The sequence below is a fragment of the Rhinatrema bivittatum genome, chromosome 1 (assembly GCF_901001135.1).
Source record: "Rhinatrema bivittatum chromosome 1, aRhiBiv1.1, whole genome shotgun sequence".
Classification (NCBI taxonomy): domain Eukaryota; kingdom Metazoa; phylum Chordata; class Amphibia; order Gymnophiona; family Rhinatrematidae; genus Rhinatrema; species Rhinatrema bivittatum.
This window is the reverse complement of record NC_042615.1, coordinates 306920507-306933971: the sequence shown is the minus strand read 5'-3', so window position 1 is coordinate 306933971 and position 13465 is coordinate 306920507. Positions and strand designations below refer to the sequence as shown.

Sequence of the window (13465 nt, the reverse complement as noted above, 5' to 3'; positions counted from 1 at the left end):
AGACTAAGGGATTACAAATTAGAAATAGAAACATGTAGACAAAAATTGAACTGGAAAGCCCAAGAAGTGTATCTCAAAAGGGAGCTCTGGTCATGATGTGATTCCTGTAGATTAGTGGAGGGAAACCACCCAGAATTCTCCCCACCCCCTTCCCAGGATGGACTCCAGCATTCTACCCCTGCCCACCCCTTGACATACACTGGCATTTTCACTCTTCTTCCCCTCTCCTCCTGTTAACCCTCAGTGTGTGGACTCTTGGTCTGACTTATGATAGATAAGTCAGAAGATGGATTGAAAACAACAGTCTTTGAAACTGACCTTAGAGATGATATGATTTGACCACGTAGTTAAACCTCAAAAAGGTATTTATTCAAATAACATAGTTCAGGAACAAAGCACTAGACTTTCAAACAAGTGAATACATGGAAGAAACAGGTAATATTCAAACAAGGCTAAATAAAGGCAGAGCTCTAGCTGCAGTGAGGCATTCACGGTTGAAGACAGTTGCCAAGACAACCAAACGCTTCCCTGCAGAGCATATAAGGAACAAACATAAGATGAGAATTCTAAGAACACAAGCCTCTTGAGAATTCTAACAGTACATAACAGCAACATACCAGCAATCAGAACAGACAGACAGCGACAAGTGTCCCTGAGATGATAGTGTCCCTGAGATGATATGCACGCACACATACCCCGCATGCGTTCGCATGTGCGTGCACACCTCCCGACGTCAAGGACGTCAAAAGCCACGGGTCATCATAACACGTAGCGCCGGTAAACTTCCCGGACGCTGCGATGATGAGCCAAACAATTACCACCCACCCGGTTCAGCGGTAAAGTCACAACAGTACCCCCCTTCTTACGTCCTCTCCCAGAAGGTCTGGGTTTATTTGGATTGTCCAGATGATACTGACATAACAAAGATTTGTCCAGTATATTGGAAGCTGGTTCCCACGTGTTCTCTTCGGGTCCAAAACCTTCCCATGAAATCAGATATTCCCAGCGTCGTTGATGAAAACGTACATCAAGAATTTCATGCACTTGGTAAATAATATCCGCATCTGCAGCAGTACTAATAGTTTTCAATGTATTACTATGGAACTTAGAATAAATAAATGGCTTTAGTAGCGAAACATGGAAAACATTATGTATTCGAAGGTTAGATGGAAGTTTCAGCCGATAAGAAACCATTCCAATGCGTTCCACAATTACAAATGGACCAATAAATCTCGGAGCTAAACGCATTGATGGAAGTTTAAGGCGTATATTTCGAGTACTTAGCCATACCTTTTCTCCCGGTTGAAAAATAGGTGCTACTCTACGATGTTTATCTGTAGTTTTCTTAGCTGTAGAAGTTGCCCGAATTAAATTATCTCGTGTAGCATCCCAGAGTGATTTTAGTTGTAATGCAGTAGATTGAGCTGCAGGTGAATTAACCATTAATGAGAGAGGTAATGGGGGTTTCAATTGTTTTCCATAAACAATCTGAAAAGGTGAAAACCCTGAAGCTGAATGAACGTGATGATTGTAAGAAAATTCCGCCCAATGCAACAAGGACACCCAATTATCCTGTCTTTCACTTATAAATGATCGTAAATACGTCTTTAACGATCTGTTAACTCTTTCTGCTTGACCATTACCTTGAGGATGATACGCTGTAGTAAAATCCAATTGAATATTGAATTTTTTGCATAAAGCCCTCCAAAATCTTGCCGTAAACTGTGTTCCTCGGTCTGAATTTATATGTTGTGGTAAACCGTGTAATCGAAAGATGTGTTTAGTGAAAAGTTGTGCTAGTTCTGGTGCAGAAGGAAGCTTTTTGAGTGCTACAAAATGGGCCATCTTAGAAAACCTGTCTACAGTGACCCATATAACTTGTTTTCCCTCAGATAAAGGTAAATCCACAATAAAATCAGTGGAAAGGTGAGTCCATGGCTCCACTGGAATGGGTAAAGGCTGTAATAATCCCCATGGTCGTCCTGGCAATGGTTTTTGTTTTGCACACGTAGGACAAGATTCCACCTTCTTACATCCAATTTAACATTTGGCCACCAATAATATCGGGAAATTAATTCTAATGTTCGAAGCCTCCCAGGATGCCCGGCAGTTAAGGACTCATGGCCCCATGAAAGAACTTGTTTCCGCAGTCGTGAAGGTACTACCATTTTACCATCACAAGAAAGATTATTACTTGCAATTAAGATTTTAGCAGGGTCAATAATAAATTGTGGCATATTGTCTGAATCTTCCACTTCACAGCTACGTGAAAGAGCATCAGCTCTGATATTTTTTGTAGCAGGACGATACTTTAATAAAAAATTAAAGCGACTAAAAAATAGAGACCATCGTGCCTGTCTTGGATTCAAACGTTGTGCTTGACACAAATATTCCAAATTCTTATGATCCGTATACACTATCACTTGATGTAAAGCTCCCTCTAACCATTGCCTCCATTCTTCGAAAGCCATTTTAATAGCCAATAGTTCTTTATCTCCAATACTGTAATTCTTTTCAGAAGAAGAAAATTTTTTGGAAAAATATGAACATGGTAACGATGCTCCGTTGCTAGATATTTGACTGAGTACCGCTCCCACAGCCACATCAGAAGCATCCACCTCCACTACAAAAGGCCTAGTGGGATCCGGATGATGTAAACAACTACCATCCAAAAATGCTAGTTTTAAGTCTTGGAATGCTTTGATAGTCTCTGCTGACCAATCCTTAACATTGGCTCCCTTCTTTGTTAATGCTGTTAAAGGTGCCACACGTGAGGAATAATGAGGAATAAAATTACGATAAAAATTGGCAAATCCCAAAAATCGTTGAAGTGCTCTCAGACCCACAGGTTGAGGCCAATCACGAATAGCAGAAACCTTTTCTGGATCCATGTGAATACCAGTAGTGGAAACTATATATCCCAAAAAAGGCAAAGATTCCTTTTCAAAAAGACATTTTTCTAATTTAGCATACAGATGATGTTCACGAAGTCTTTGTAAAACTTGACGTACATGGAAACGATGTTTAGTAATATCCTTAGAATAGATAAGAACATCATCTAAGTAGACGATCACTGAAGAATAAAGTAAATCTCTTAGAATTTCGTTCATAAGATTTTGAAATACTGCGGGAGCATTACATAATCCGAATGGCATTACTAGATATTCATAATGTCCATCCCGAGTATTAAAAGCTGTTTTCCATTCATCACCAGGCTTAATTCTAACCAAATTGTATGCTCCTCTTAAATCAAGCTTAGTGAAAATTTTAGCTCCCTGTAAACGATCCAAGAGTTCAGTAATTAAAGGTAAAGGATATCTATCCTTACGAGTAATTGAATTAAGTCCACGATAGTCAATGCAAGGTCGAAGAGATCCATCTTTTTTCGCCACAAAGAAAAAACCAGCTCCTGCTGGAGAGGTAGATGGACGAATAAACCCCTTGTCAAGATTTTCTTGTATATATTTAGACATTGCTTGTGTCTCAGGTAATGATAATGGATATACTCTTCCACGAGGAGGAATAGCACCAGGAATTAAATCTATAGCGCAATCAAAAGTCCTATGTTCTGGAAGAATATCTGCTTTTTCCTTTGAAAATACATCAGCAAAGTTCATATATTGTGAAGGTAAAGTGCATGAGACATTACATAACTGAACCTTTACTTGAGGTCTATCAAGCAAACAAGTTTTAAAACATCTTTTACTCCAAGCAGTTATTTGTAAAGTATCCCATGAAATGGATGGTGAATGTTTTTGTAGCCAAGGCATTCCTAAAACTAATGGATGAATGGATTTTTCTAACACATAAAAAGAAATCTTTTCTTTATGCAGTATTCCAGTTCGTAAATTCACTGGGACAGTTTTATGTGTAATAATACCAGGTAATGGAGTTCCATGAATGGAGGATATTCGAATAGGTGGAATTTGAAGTATCAATGGAATCTGTAATTTTCTAACCACATCCATTAAAATAAAATTTCCTCCAGATCCAGAATCTATAAATGCCTGAATTGAAAAAGACTCTTCATTTCTTTCAACTCCTTCCAAAGTTACTGGAAGTAAAAGTAGAGGAGCAGACGTAGTGCAGCCTAGGAACAGCTCCCCTGAAATTCCTAGACTTGAGTGTTTCCCGGCTTTACTTTACATTGTGCTAACATATGATCTTTACTCCCACAATAAAAGCAAAGACCCAAAGAACGACGTCTTCTTCTTTCTTCAGGAGTGAGAGAGCTTCTTCCTAATTGCATTGGTTCCTCAGCACGAGTGGTAGAATTTTCAGTTGATGGAAGCAATGGACGAGAAAAGGACGGAACCAAAGAAACTTGCTTCCTAAAAGGTTTTATTTCACGAAGTCTTTGTTGAATGCGTCGATCAATTCGTCCCGAGAGATCAATCAGTTCCTCCAAATTATCAGGAAGATCCCTAGCTGCCAATTCATCCTTTACACGAGAAGATAATCCTTCCAAGAAAATGCTGCGTAAACTGTCCTCTCGCCATCCCAATTCAGTGGCTAAAGTTCTAAATTCAACTACATAATCCACTAAAGGACGAGAACCTTGTTTTAAATTTAAAATTTCAGTTGCAGCTGTAGATTGACGTGCAGGTTCGTCAAAAATCTGTCTAAAAGTCCGAACAAATAATTGCAAATCTCCCAGTAATGGATCTCCTCTCTCCCACAAAGGAGATGCCCAAGCCAAAGCTCTGCCATCCAACAAGGACATAATATATGTAGTCTTGATTTGATCCGATGAAAATTGATTAGGTTGTAAGGCAAACCTCATAAAACATAAATTCAAAAATCCTCGACACTGTTTTACATCACCAGCATATCTGGGCGGAGGAGGCATAGAAATGGGAGTTAGAGAATTTGAAGCAGTATTCACAGTAAGTGAAGAACTAGTTGAAGCAGCAGAAGAATCCTGACGATTTGCTAAACGTTCTACTGTTGCTGCTAAAATATCTAATCCCTGTTGTTGCTGTTGAATCCGCTGAGCTAATCCTGGAATGGCCTGAAGTCCAGATAAATCCATCGAGTCCATGGTCTTGGCAATCTGTTAACCCTCAGTGTGTGGACTCTTGGTCTGACTTATGATAGATAAGTCAGAAGATGGATTGAAAACAACAGTCTTTGAAACTGACCTTAGAGATGATATGATTTGACCACGTAGTTAAACCTCAAAAAGGTATTTATTCAAATAACATAGTTCAGGAACAAAGCACTAGACTTTCAAACAAGTGAATACATGGAAGAAACAGGTAATATTCAAACAAGGCTAAATAAAGGCAGAGCTCTAGCTGCAGTGAGGCATTCACGGTTGAAGACAGTTGCCAAGACAACCAAACGCTTCCCTGCAGAGCATATAAGGAACAAACATAAGATGAGAATTCTAAGAACACAAGCCTCTTGAGAATTCTAACAGTACATAACAGCAACATACCAGCAATCAGAACAGACAGACAGCGACAAGTGTCCCTGAGATGATAGTGTCCCTGAGATGATATGCACGCACACATACCCCGCATGCGTTCGCATGTGCGTGCACACCTCCCGACGTCAAGGACGTCAAAAGCCACGGGTCATCATAACACGTAGCGCCGGTAAACTTCCCGGACGCTGCGATGATGAGCCAAACAATTACCACCCACCCGGTTCAGCGGTAAAGTCACAACACCTCCCTTCCCCAATACAGACCCTAGTCCTCTTTCCAGGATGGTCCCCAGCACTTTCATCTTTCCCACTCCACCCTTCTCAGGCTGAACCCCATCAATCTGAGCTTTCCAAGGTTGAATCCCACTGCTTGCACCCTCCCACCCAGCCCAAATTCACAAAGTAGAACCATAGCACGTTCTCCCTTTTCTACCCCAATTTGCCCTGTGCTCCTCAGGCTGAACCCCAGTAGCAGTCTCTTCCTTTTCCTCTGTTCCCTCAAAATTAGACCCTGCTATTATCCCCCTTTTTCCCTCCCCCTTGGCTAGACACCAGCATTCTTCCTCTTGCCCCACTCAGGCTAGACCCAAGCAACATTCTCCCCCCATCCCAGATCTGAATCAAGCCAACAGTCTCCCCCTTGCCACCACCAGCACTTTCTCACTAATCCCCTCCCTTAAGGGGTTGGCCCCAACACTCCCCCTTCCTCTCTTTGCTCCCACCCCTAAGCTTAGACATGTTCATCACTTTTTTCAACCCCCTCTGCAAGACAAGACCCACCACCCTCTAACAGGCCTTTCATCTACAGAACAGTATCTGCCTCCTTACATTTACAAGGACCAAAGAAAGGCGGTCTCCTCCTTCCAGTCACATGGTCTGACACAAGACTCGCCTCCATGCTGCCTGTCAACCCACACATTCTTCTTTCAGCTGCACAGACAACACAAAACTCACTTACTTCCAGCACACATGAGCAATCACTGCCTTATGCCCCTGACCAGAAGCACACTCTTTCAGTAGTGGTGCCTATGTCCATGCCTTATTCCTGATAGGTTCGCTATGGCTCTAAATGATTAAAATGAATTAATAAGTGAGGATGTTTTTGATCCCTAGAAGTTTATGACATTCGTCATATCTCTTTTAGATTTTCCAGAAGCTTGTGAAACCAATGTATTATCGAATATGTCTGAGGAAACAGAAGATGTGACCTGGGGAAATAAGGCAGCTGGTGAAACATCAGAAACAAATAAACCATCTATGCTGGTGCTACCAAAGAGAATATCATGTGAGGTAAGTTTTATGCAGAAACATTTTCAATAACATTTATGCTTAATATTAAAGTTATTAGGGCTTCTAAAAGACAAGACCTCCAAAGCTTGAGGACTGCATACTTCATTCATAATTTGAAACTATGAGGTTCTTTATTTATGCTGTGAAACCACTATTAACCCAAGTATCTGTAACTCATAACAACCTGACTCAAAAACCGATTAGAAAAACAGAATACTCTCTCACATGGTATGTTAGTGCTGGGTAATAGCCAAATGAATTATTCAACGCAGGCGAAAGCTACCAACCCAATTTGATAATCCAAATGTACGTGTAATTACACATGAGTAAGTGTTGATAAGACCTCATACAAAGGCATACATTATCATGCTAGTTAGCACAAAGCGTGAGTATACCACTAGTTTAATCATAGGTCTTTTTTTATCACTGTCATTTTTCTTTTTTTCTTTTCCAATATGCACAATTGTGATAAAGTGAGTACCAGCGTTCAAACAAGCGTTGTCATACTGTGAAATAGTGAGAATTAACACTGTAAATGTCCACTTATTAAAGCATAGCATTAGCGCTTTTGGCTTAGACACTTAGCTTTTCCTTTTATGCTGTTGGAGGGAATGCCTAAGACTTGGTCGTGGAGGTTTTTGTATGATACGAGCCCGACACGGACCGCGTTTCGGCATGTAGCAGCCTTCTTCAAGGGGCTGATTGTGTCTAGAATTCAAAGAGAAATTATTCAAAACCTTATAGTATAAATAGAAAAAATACATACTTCTTGACATCATGGGGACTAACGCATAGATGCAGCAATGGTATTTTCCGGACTAGTAATGAGTCTCCTCTGAGTCTGAGTAATCAAAATGTCCACAAATGTGATCTGAGAATGATGGAATTGCATAAAAAAGAAAAGGTTAGGGTCCAAAGACTTGATCCACTCTAAAAATTGTTGTAAATCCGATTCATTGCTGTGCCATAAGAAAAAAATATCATCGATATACTGCGTCCAATATGACACGGATGCAAAGTTAGAGGCCAGGGTATAGATGTTTCTCTTCAAAATTGGCCATATAAAGATTTGCTAGACTTGGAGCCATGATGGCCTCCATTGCTGCTCCATGTGTTTGCTTGAAAAAATGATCATTAAATAAAAAGTAATTCTCACAAAGTGCAATTTTGGCTAATTCAACAAGAAAAACTGTGCCATCTGTAAGTGGATGATTATTCCCATAGACGGAGGAGCGGCCTTGAAGGATGTACATGATAGAAGCACTGAGGCTATTTTTAAGCAAGCCTTTGAGGTGTGGCAATGACTTTAATGATTGCCTTCTGTTGCGCCCTAGTGGCGAAATCTTGTCTGCTTCTCTCCCAGGAGGTTGATGAGTCTGGAGGGAATTCCAGAGTGGTTATGGAGCTTGCTGCTGCCCCTATAGGAGATGCAGGCTGTGATTTAGTCCGGACCTTGGCCAGAGGAGTGGCTTCGGTGATAGCGGCCAGGTGTCAACTCTGGTTGCAGAATTGGTCAGTTGATGCAGCCTCCAAAGCCAATCTTATCAAGATGCCCTTTAAAGGCTCTAGTTTGGAAGTGAGTTGGAGAAACTGACCAATAAGTGGGGCATCTCCGGTTCCTCGTTTGTCATAAGAACATGCCATACTGGGTTAGATCAAGGGTCCATCAAGCCCAGCATCCTGTCTCCAACAGTGGCCAATCCAGGCCATAAGAAACTGGCAAGTTCCCAGAAACTAAGTCTATCCCATGTGACTGTTGCTAGTAATAGCAGTGGCTATTTTCTAAGTCAGCTTAATTAATAGCAGGTAATGGACTTCTCCTCCAAGAACTTATCCAAACCTTTTTTAAACCCAGCTACACTAACTGCACTAACAACATCCCCTGGCAACAAATTCCAGAGTTTAATTGTGCGTTGAGTGAAAAATAACGTTCTCCGATTAGTTTTAAATGTGCCACATACTAACTTCATGGAGTGCCCCCTAGTCCTTCTATTATCTGAAAGAGTAAATAACTGATTAACATTTATCCGTTCTAGACCTCTCATGGTTTTAAACACCTCTATCATATCCCCCCTCAGCCATCTCTTCTCCAAGCTGAAAAGTCCTAACCTCTTTAGTCTTTCCTCATAGGGTTGCTGTTCCATCCCCTTTATCATTTTGGTTGCCCTTCTCTGTACCTTCTCCATCGCAACTATATCTTTTTTGAGATGCAGCAACCAGAATTGTACACAGTATTCAAGGTGCAGTCTCACCATGGAGCGATACAGAAGCATTATAATATTTTCTGTTTTATTCACCATTCCCTTTCTAATAATTCCCAACATTCTGTTTGCTTTTTTGGCTACCGCAGCACACTGAACCAACGATTTCAATGTGTTATCCACTATGACGTTCTTGGGTGGTAGCTCCTAATTTGGAACCTAATATTGTGTAACTGTAGCATGGGTTATTTTTTCCTATATGCATCACCTTGCACTTATCCACATTAAATTTAATCTGCCATTTCGATGCCCAATTTTCCAGTCTCCCAAGGTCTTCCTGCAATTTATCACAATCTGCTTGTGATTTAACTACTCTGATTAATTTTGTATCATCTGCAAATCTGATTACCTCACTTGTCGTATTTCTTTCCAGATCATTTATAAATATATTGAAAAGTACGGGTCCCAATATAGATCCCTGAGGCACTCCACTGCCCACTCCCTTCTACTGCGAAAATTGTCTATTTAATCCTATTCTGTGTTTCCTGTCTTTTAGCAAGCTTGTAATCCACGAAAGGACATTGCCATCCATCCCATGACTTTTTACTTTTCCTAGAAGCCTCCCATGAGGAACTTTGTCAAACGCCTTCTGAAAATCCAAATACACTACATCTACCGGATCACCTTTATCCACATGTTTATTAACTCCTTAAAAAAAGTGAAGCAGATTTGTGAGGCAAGACTTGTCTTGGGTAAAGCCATGCTGACTTTGTTCCATTAAACCATATCTTTCTATATGTTTTGTGATTCTGATATTTAGAACACTTTCCACGGGGGATAAGAAGCAGTTACAGTACCCCTTGGTATGAGGGTCCAAGGTTCCAGGCATTTTTGTCCCTACAGAGGGCTGACCTGTGAATGGAGGTGATACAAGAAGGGTATGCACTGGAATTTCATAGTATTCCTTGGGACGTATTCCCCTTGCCATTCCCTGTAGAAGAAGCAGGTAGTGGACTTAACGCTTCAAAGTCTCCTCAGACTGAGTGCTGTGGTTCCGGTGCCCATGTCTCATGAAAGTATGGTTATCTGCCACTGGTCCAAGGATCCACCCACAACTCTCCTAAATAATAACAGATTGCTAACTCCCTAGCAGACGTCTACTCCTAAATAACAACATCAATATATATATAAATGATCTGGAAAGAAATACGACGAGTGAGGTTATCAAATTTATAGACGATACACGCTTTGTGCTAACTAGCACGATAATGTATGCCTTTGTATGAGATCTTATCAACACTAATTTACTCATGTGTAATTACACGTACATTTGGATTTTCATATTGGGTTGGTAGCTTTCGCCTGCATTCAAAAACAGATTAGTCATTTAATGTGGAACACTATGTTCTAAATGTAAGGTACGATGGCGCCAAAGTGTGATTTGCACTGCCTAGTGGGGAAGCCCACCAGGCCCACACCATAAGCTAGCTGAGAGACCCAGAGGCGGGACCAACTGGAGCTTCACCTATACTAGCCGCCTCTCCTGCAGGTTGAGCCCTTGGGTTTTGGTGCCTGGAAGGTCTTAATTGAGCTCCTAGGGCAGTCCTGAGATGAATCCAAGTTGATGCGTAGGTCAGGGTAGGCAAAAGACAATGGAACTGGAAAACAAGCCAGAGGTTGGGGCAGGCACCAGACAGCAGAATCAGAAGGCAGGCTGGAGGTCGGGACAGGCAGAAGATGGATCAAGGTCATGTCCAGAGCCAAGGTCAAAGTCCAGGAAAGACAGCTGAGGAAATAAGAGATAGAAGACAAACTGACAAGACAGGCAGGGTTTAGGGAACAAGACAGAAGAAACGGAAAAAAAGCAAGACAAAAAATAAGGAACCAAGAACAAGGCAGGTAACAAGCGACGCACACTGGAACAGAAGCACTAGGGAACCTGTTACTGAGGCGTCTGAAGTGCGTTTGAAGCAGGCTGATATAGGCGAGGCCCAATGATGTCATTAAAGGGTGCTGCAGGGGCTTTCTCACCGTGGCCACTTTAAGAGGCAGAATGCTGGACACGTGCATGCCTTAGTGGAGGTTCAGCAGCCCCATGGGGCTAGTGGCATGCGGCCTGGATGGCGGTGTCTCAGCCACAAAGATTGCTTGCCTGCATCGGTTTAAGTGCAGTGACTCGCAGGAAGGCCTCGCGAGTTGCCATTCATGTCACTATAGCTAAACAACTAAGGCATCTATGTACTTAGCCATGTTAGAACTAGCATAAATGTTGGTTTTTTACCATGATTGTTGTATCAAGCTTTACTTCCAGATGTACAAAACTAAAGAGATGCAGAACATTAAAATGGGTGCATTAAATTGAAAATGGCCACTTTAACCCTACTGCATTCTGCCTTGCTTTATCCTTTTCTGGCCAGATAGAAGGCAATAGTTTTCTTACAATTCAAATTATGAAGGGCTTGTGCATCTGTGACATCTTGTCCTGATGCTAGAAGATTCCTAATGAATTCCAAATGGGGTGATGGGCTTAGGTTTGATTTACTGGTAATTCTAGCACCTGGATAGTACTGTACATGGATTCATTTTCCTCTGTATGATGTGTGCTCTTGAGCAGTCAATCATTCCAAGCAGGGAAACATTCCAAGCAGGGAAACAATCTGCAAAGAAAAACTGCAAGACATATCATGAAAATGGTAGATGAAGATGCTCTTTCAAAAGATAACACAATAGTGGAGGTGGTGCTTCCTTGTGATTAATCTGAGATGCTTCCTTAATTATGTGGGTATGTGTCTTCTTGAGATCCAGAGAACATAGCCAGTCTGCTTTGTTTAGAAGGGGAATAATGGCGCCTAGGGAAATGATCTTATTCATTTCCTTCAAAAGGTATTTGTTTAATACCCTTAGGTCAAGGATGGAATGTTATCCTCTGGTTGTCTTTGGTATTTGAAGTAAGAACCTAAGAAGTGCCATACTGGGTCAGATAATGGGTCCATCAAGCCTGGCATCCCATCTCAGACTGTGGCCAATCCAGATCTTTAGGAATTACCTGGCAGAACTCAAAGAGTAGATCCATTTCTTAATTTTCACTCCTAGAGATAAGTAGTGGCTTTCCCCAAGCTGACCTGGCTAATAATTGTTTATAGACTTTTCTTCCTGGAACTTGTCCAAACTCTTCTTAAACCCAGCTCTGCTAGATGCGTGGACCACATCTTCCAGCAACAAATTATTTAACTTAATTGTTCCCTGGGTAAAAAATACTTTCTCCAATTTTTTTTTTAATCTGCTACCCATAGATTTCATGGAGTATCCCCTAGTCTATCTATTATCTGATAGAGATAAATAACTATTCCCTATTTATCTGTTTCACCCCACTCATGATTTTATAATCTTCTAACATATCTCCTCTCAGTCATTTCTTCTTCAAGCTGACCTGTTTAGCCTTTCTTCATAAGGGAGTCATTCTTTTCCCTTCTCTGTACCTTTCCTAGTTTCGCTATAGCTTTTTTTGAAATAGGGTGACCAGAACTTCACACAATACTCAAGGTGTGATCTGTACAAAGCAATTATAATATTCTCAGTTTTGTTCTCCATTCCTTTCTGAATAATTGTTAACATTCTATTTGATTTTGTAATGGCTACTGCACACTGAGCTGAGAATTTCAATCTATCATCCACAATGACACCAAAATCATTTTCCTAGGTGGTGACTGGGGGTGTGCAGGCCAAACATATTGTTTTGTTAGGTTTCTGTCCAAATTCCATGTCATTCAGGGGGGATAGGGGATTATTTTTTTGTTTTTGAAAAATAGTACATATTATTTCTGAATATTTGCAAATATTCAGAAATATTCCAAAATAGTGCTGCTATTTGTATAGTACACAGTGTTGCAATTAATGTGTACTATTTCTGAATAATGTGCACTATTTGTAAATAGTGTGCACTAAAAACTATAGAAAATCAAACATAAAATTTTGTTTTGCTTTCTATCACTTTTTCTGTATCATTTCATGATATTTTAAAATGTCATTGACATTGTCTATATCATTTCAAATAAAAGTGGTGAAAGTTATATAGACCTAAACTTTTGGGGGCCATATTCATTTGGCCATTTGGTGAACAAGTATTCTGGTTAACGTTAGCTGGATAACTTGTCCTAGATATTCAGTGGGCGAAATGTCCCCTAAATATCCCTAATTAAAGTTATCTGACTAACCATAGCCAAATAACAATATACATAACCGGTGATATTCAAAAGGATTTCAAAAGACTGGTGCTTCTGCTGGTGAATCTACCATTGCTAGGCTACTACAATGGTAGCTGCCCTTGTCAAATTTCTTATGTGTCACTTCATATTTAATTTGATATCCAGAATTACTCCCAAATTATGAGCTTCAAAGTTACTCTCTAGTTTAGCCTTATCTATCATTAATGGGTACCTAAGCATTTCTAGAGGTTCCAATTTGTGCAATCATAAAATATGTTTTTTTCTACAGTAAGCTATTTATTTATTTTAGTAATTAGCTCTGGTACTACCTCAACACTG

General features: G+C 40.5%; 1 protein-coding gene across 2 annotated transcripts in view; it reads left to right on the top strand.

Annotated features, from left to right (window-relative positions):
- Nucleotides 1-13465, top strand: part of BANK1 (B cell scaffold protein with ankyrin repeats 1) — an 894626-nt gene that overhangs the window by 302759 nt on the left and 578402 nt on the right. For both annotated transcript variants that reach the window (XM_029597059.1, XM_029597058.1), the window contains exon 4: nt 6575-6720. In XM_029597059.1, the coding sequence (XP_029452919.1) occupies nt 6575-6720 (146 nt within the window). The remainder of the gene's footprint in view (nt 1-6574; nt 6721-13465) is intronic.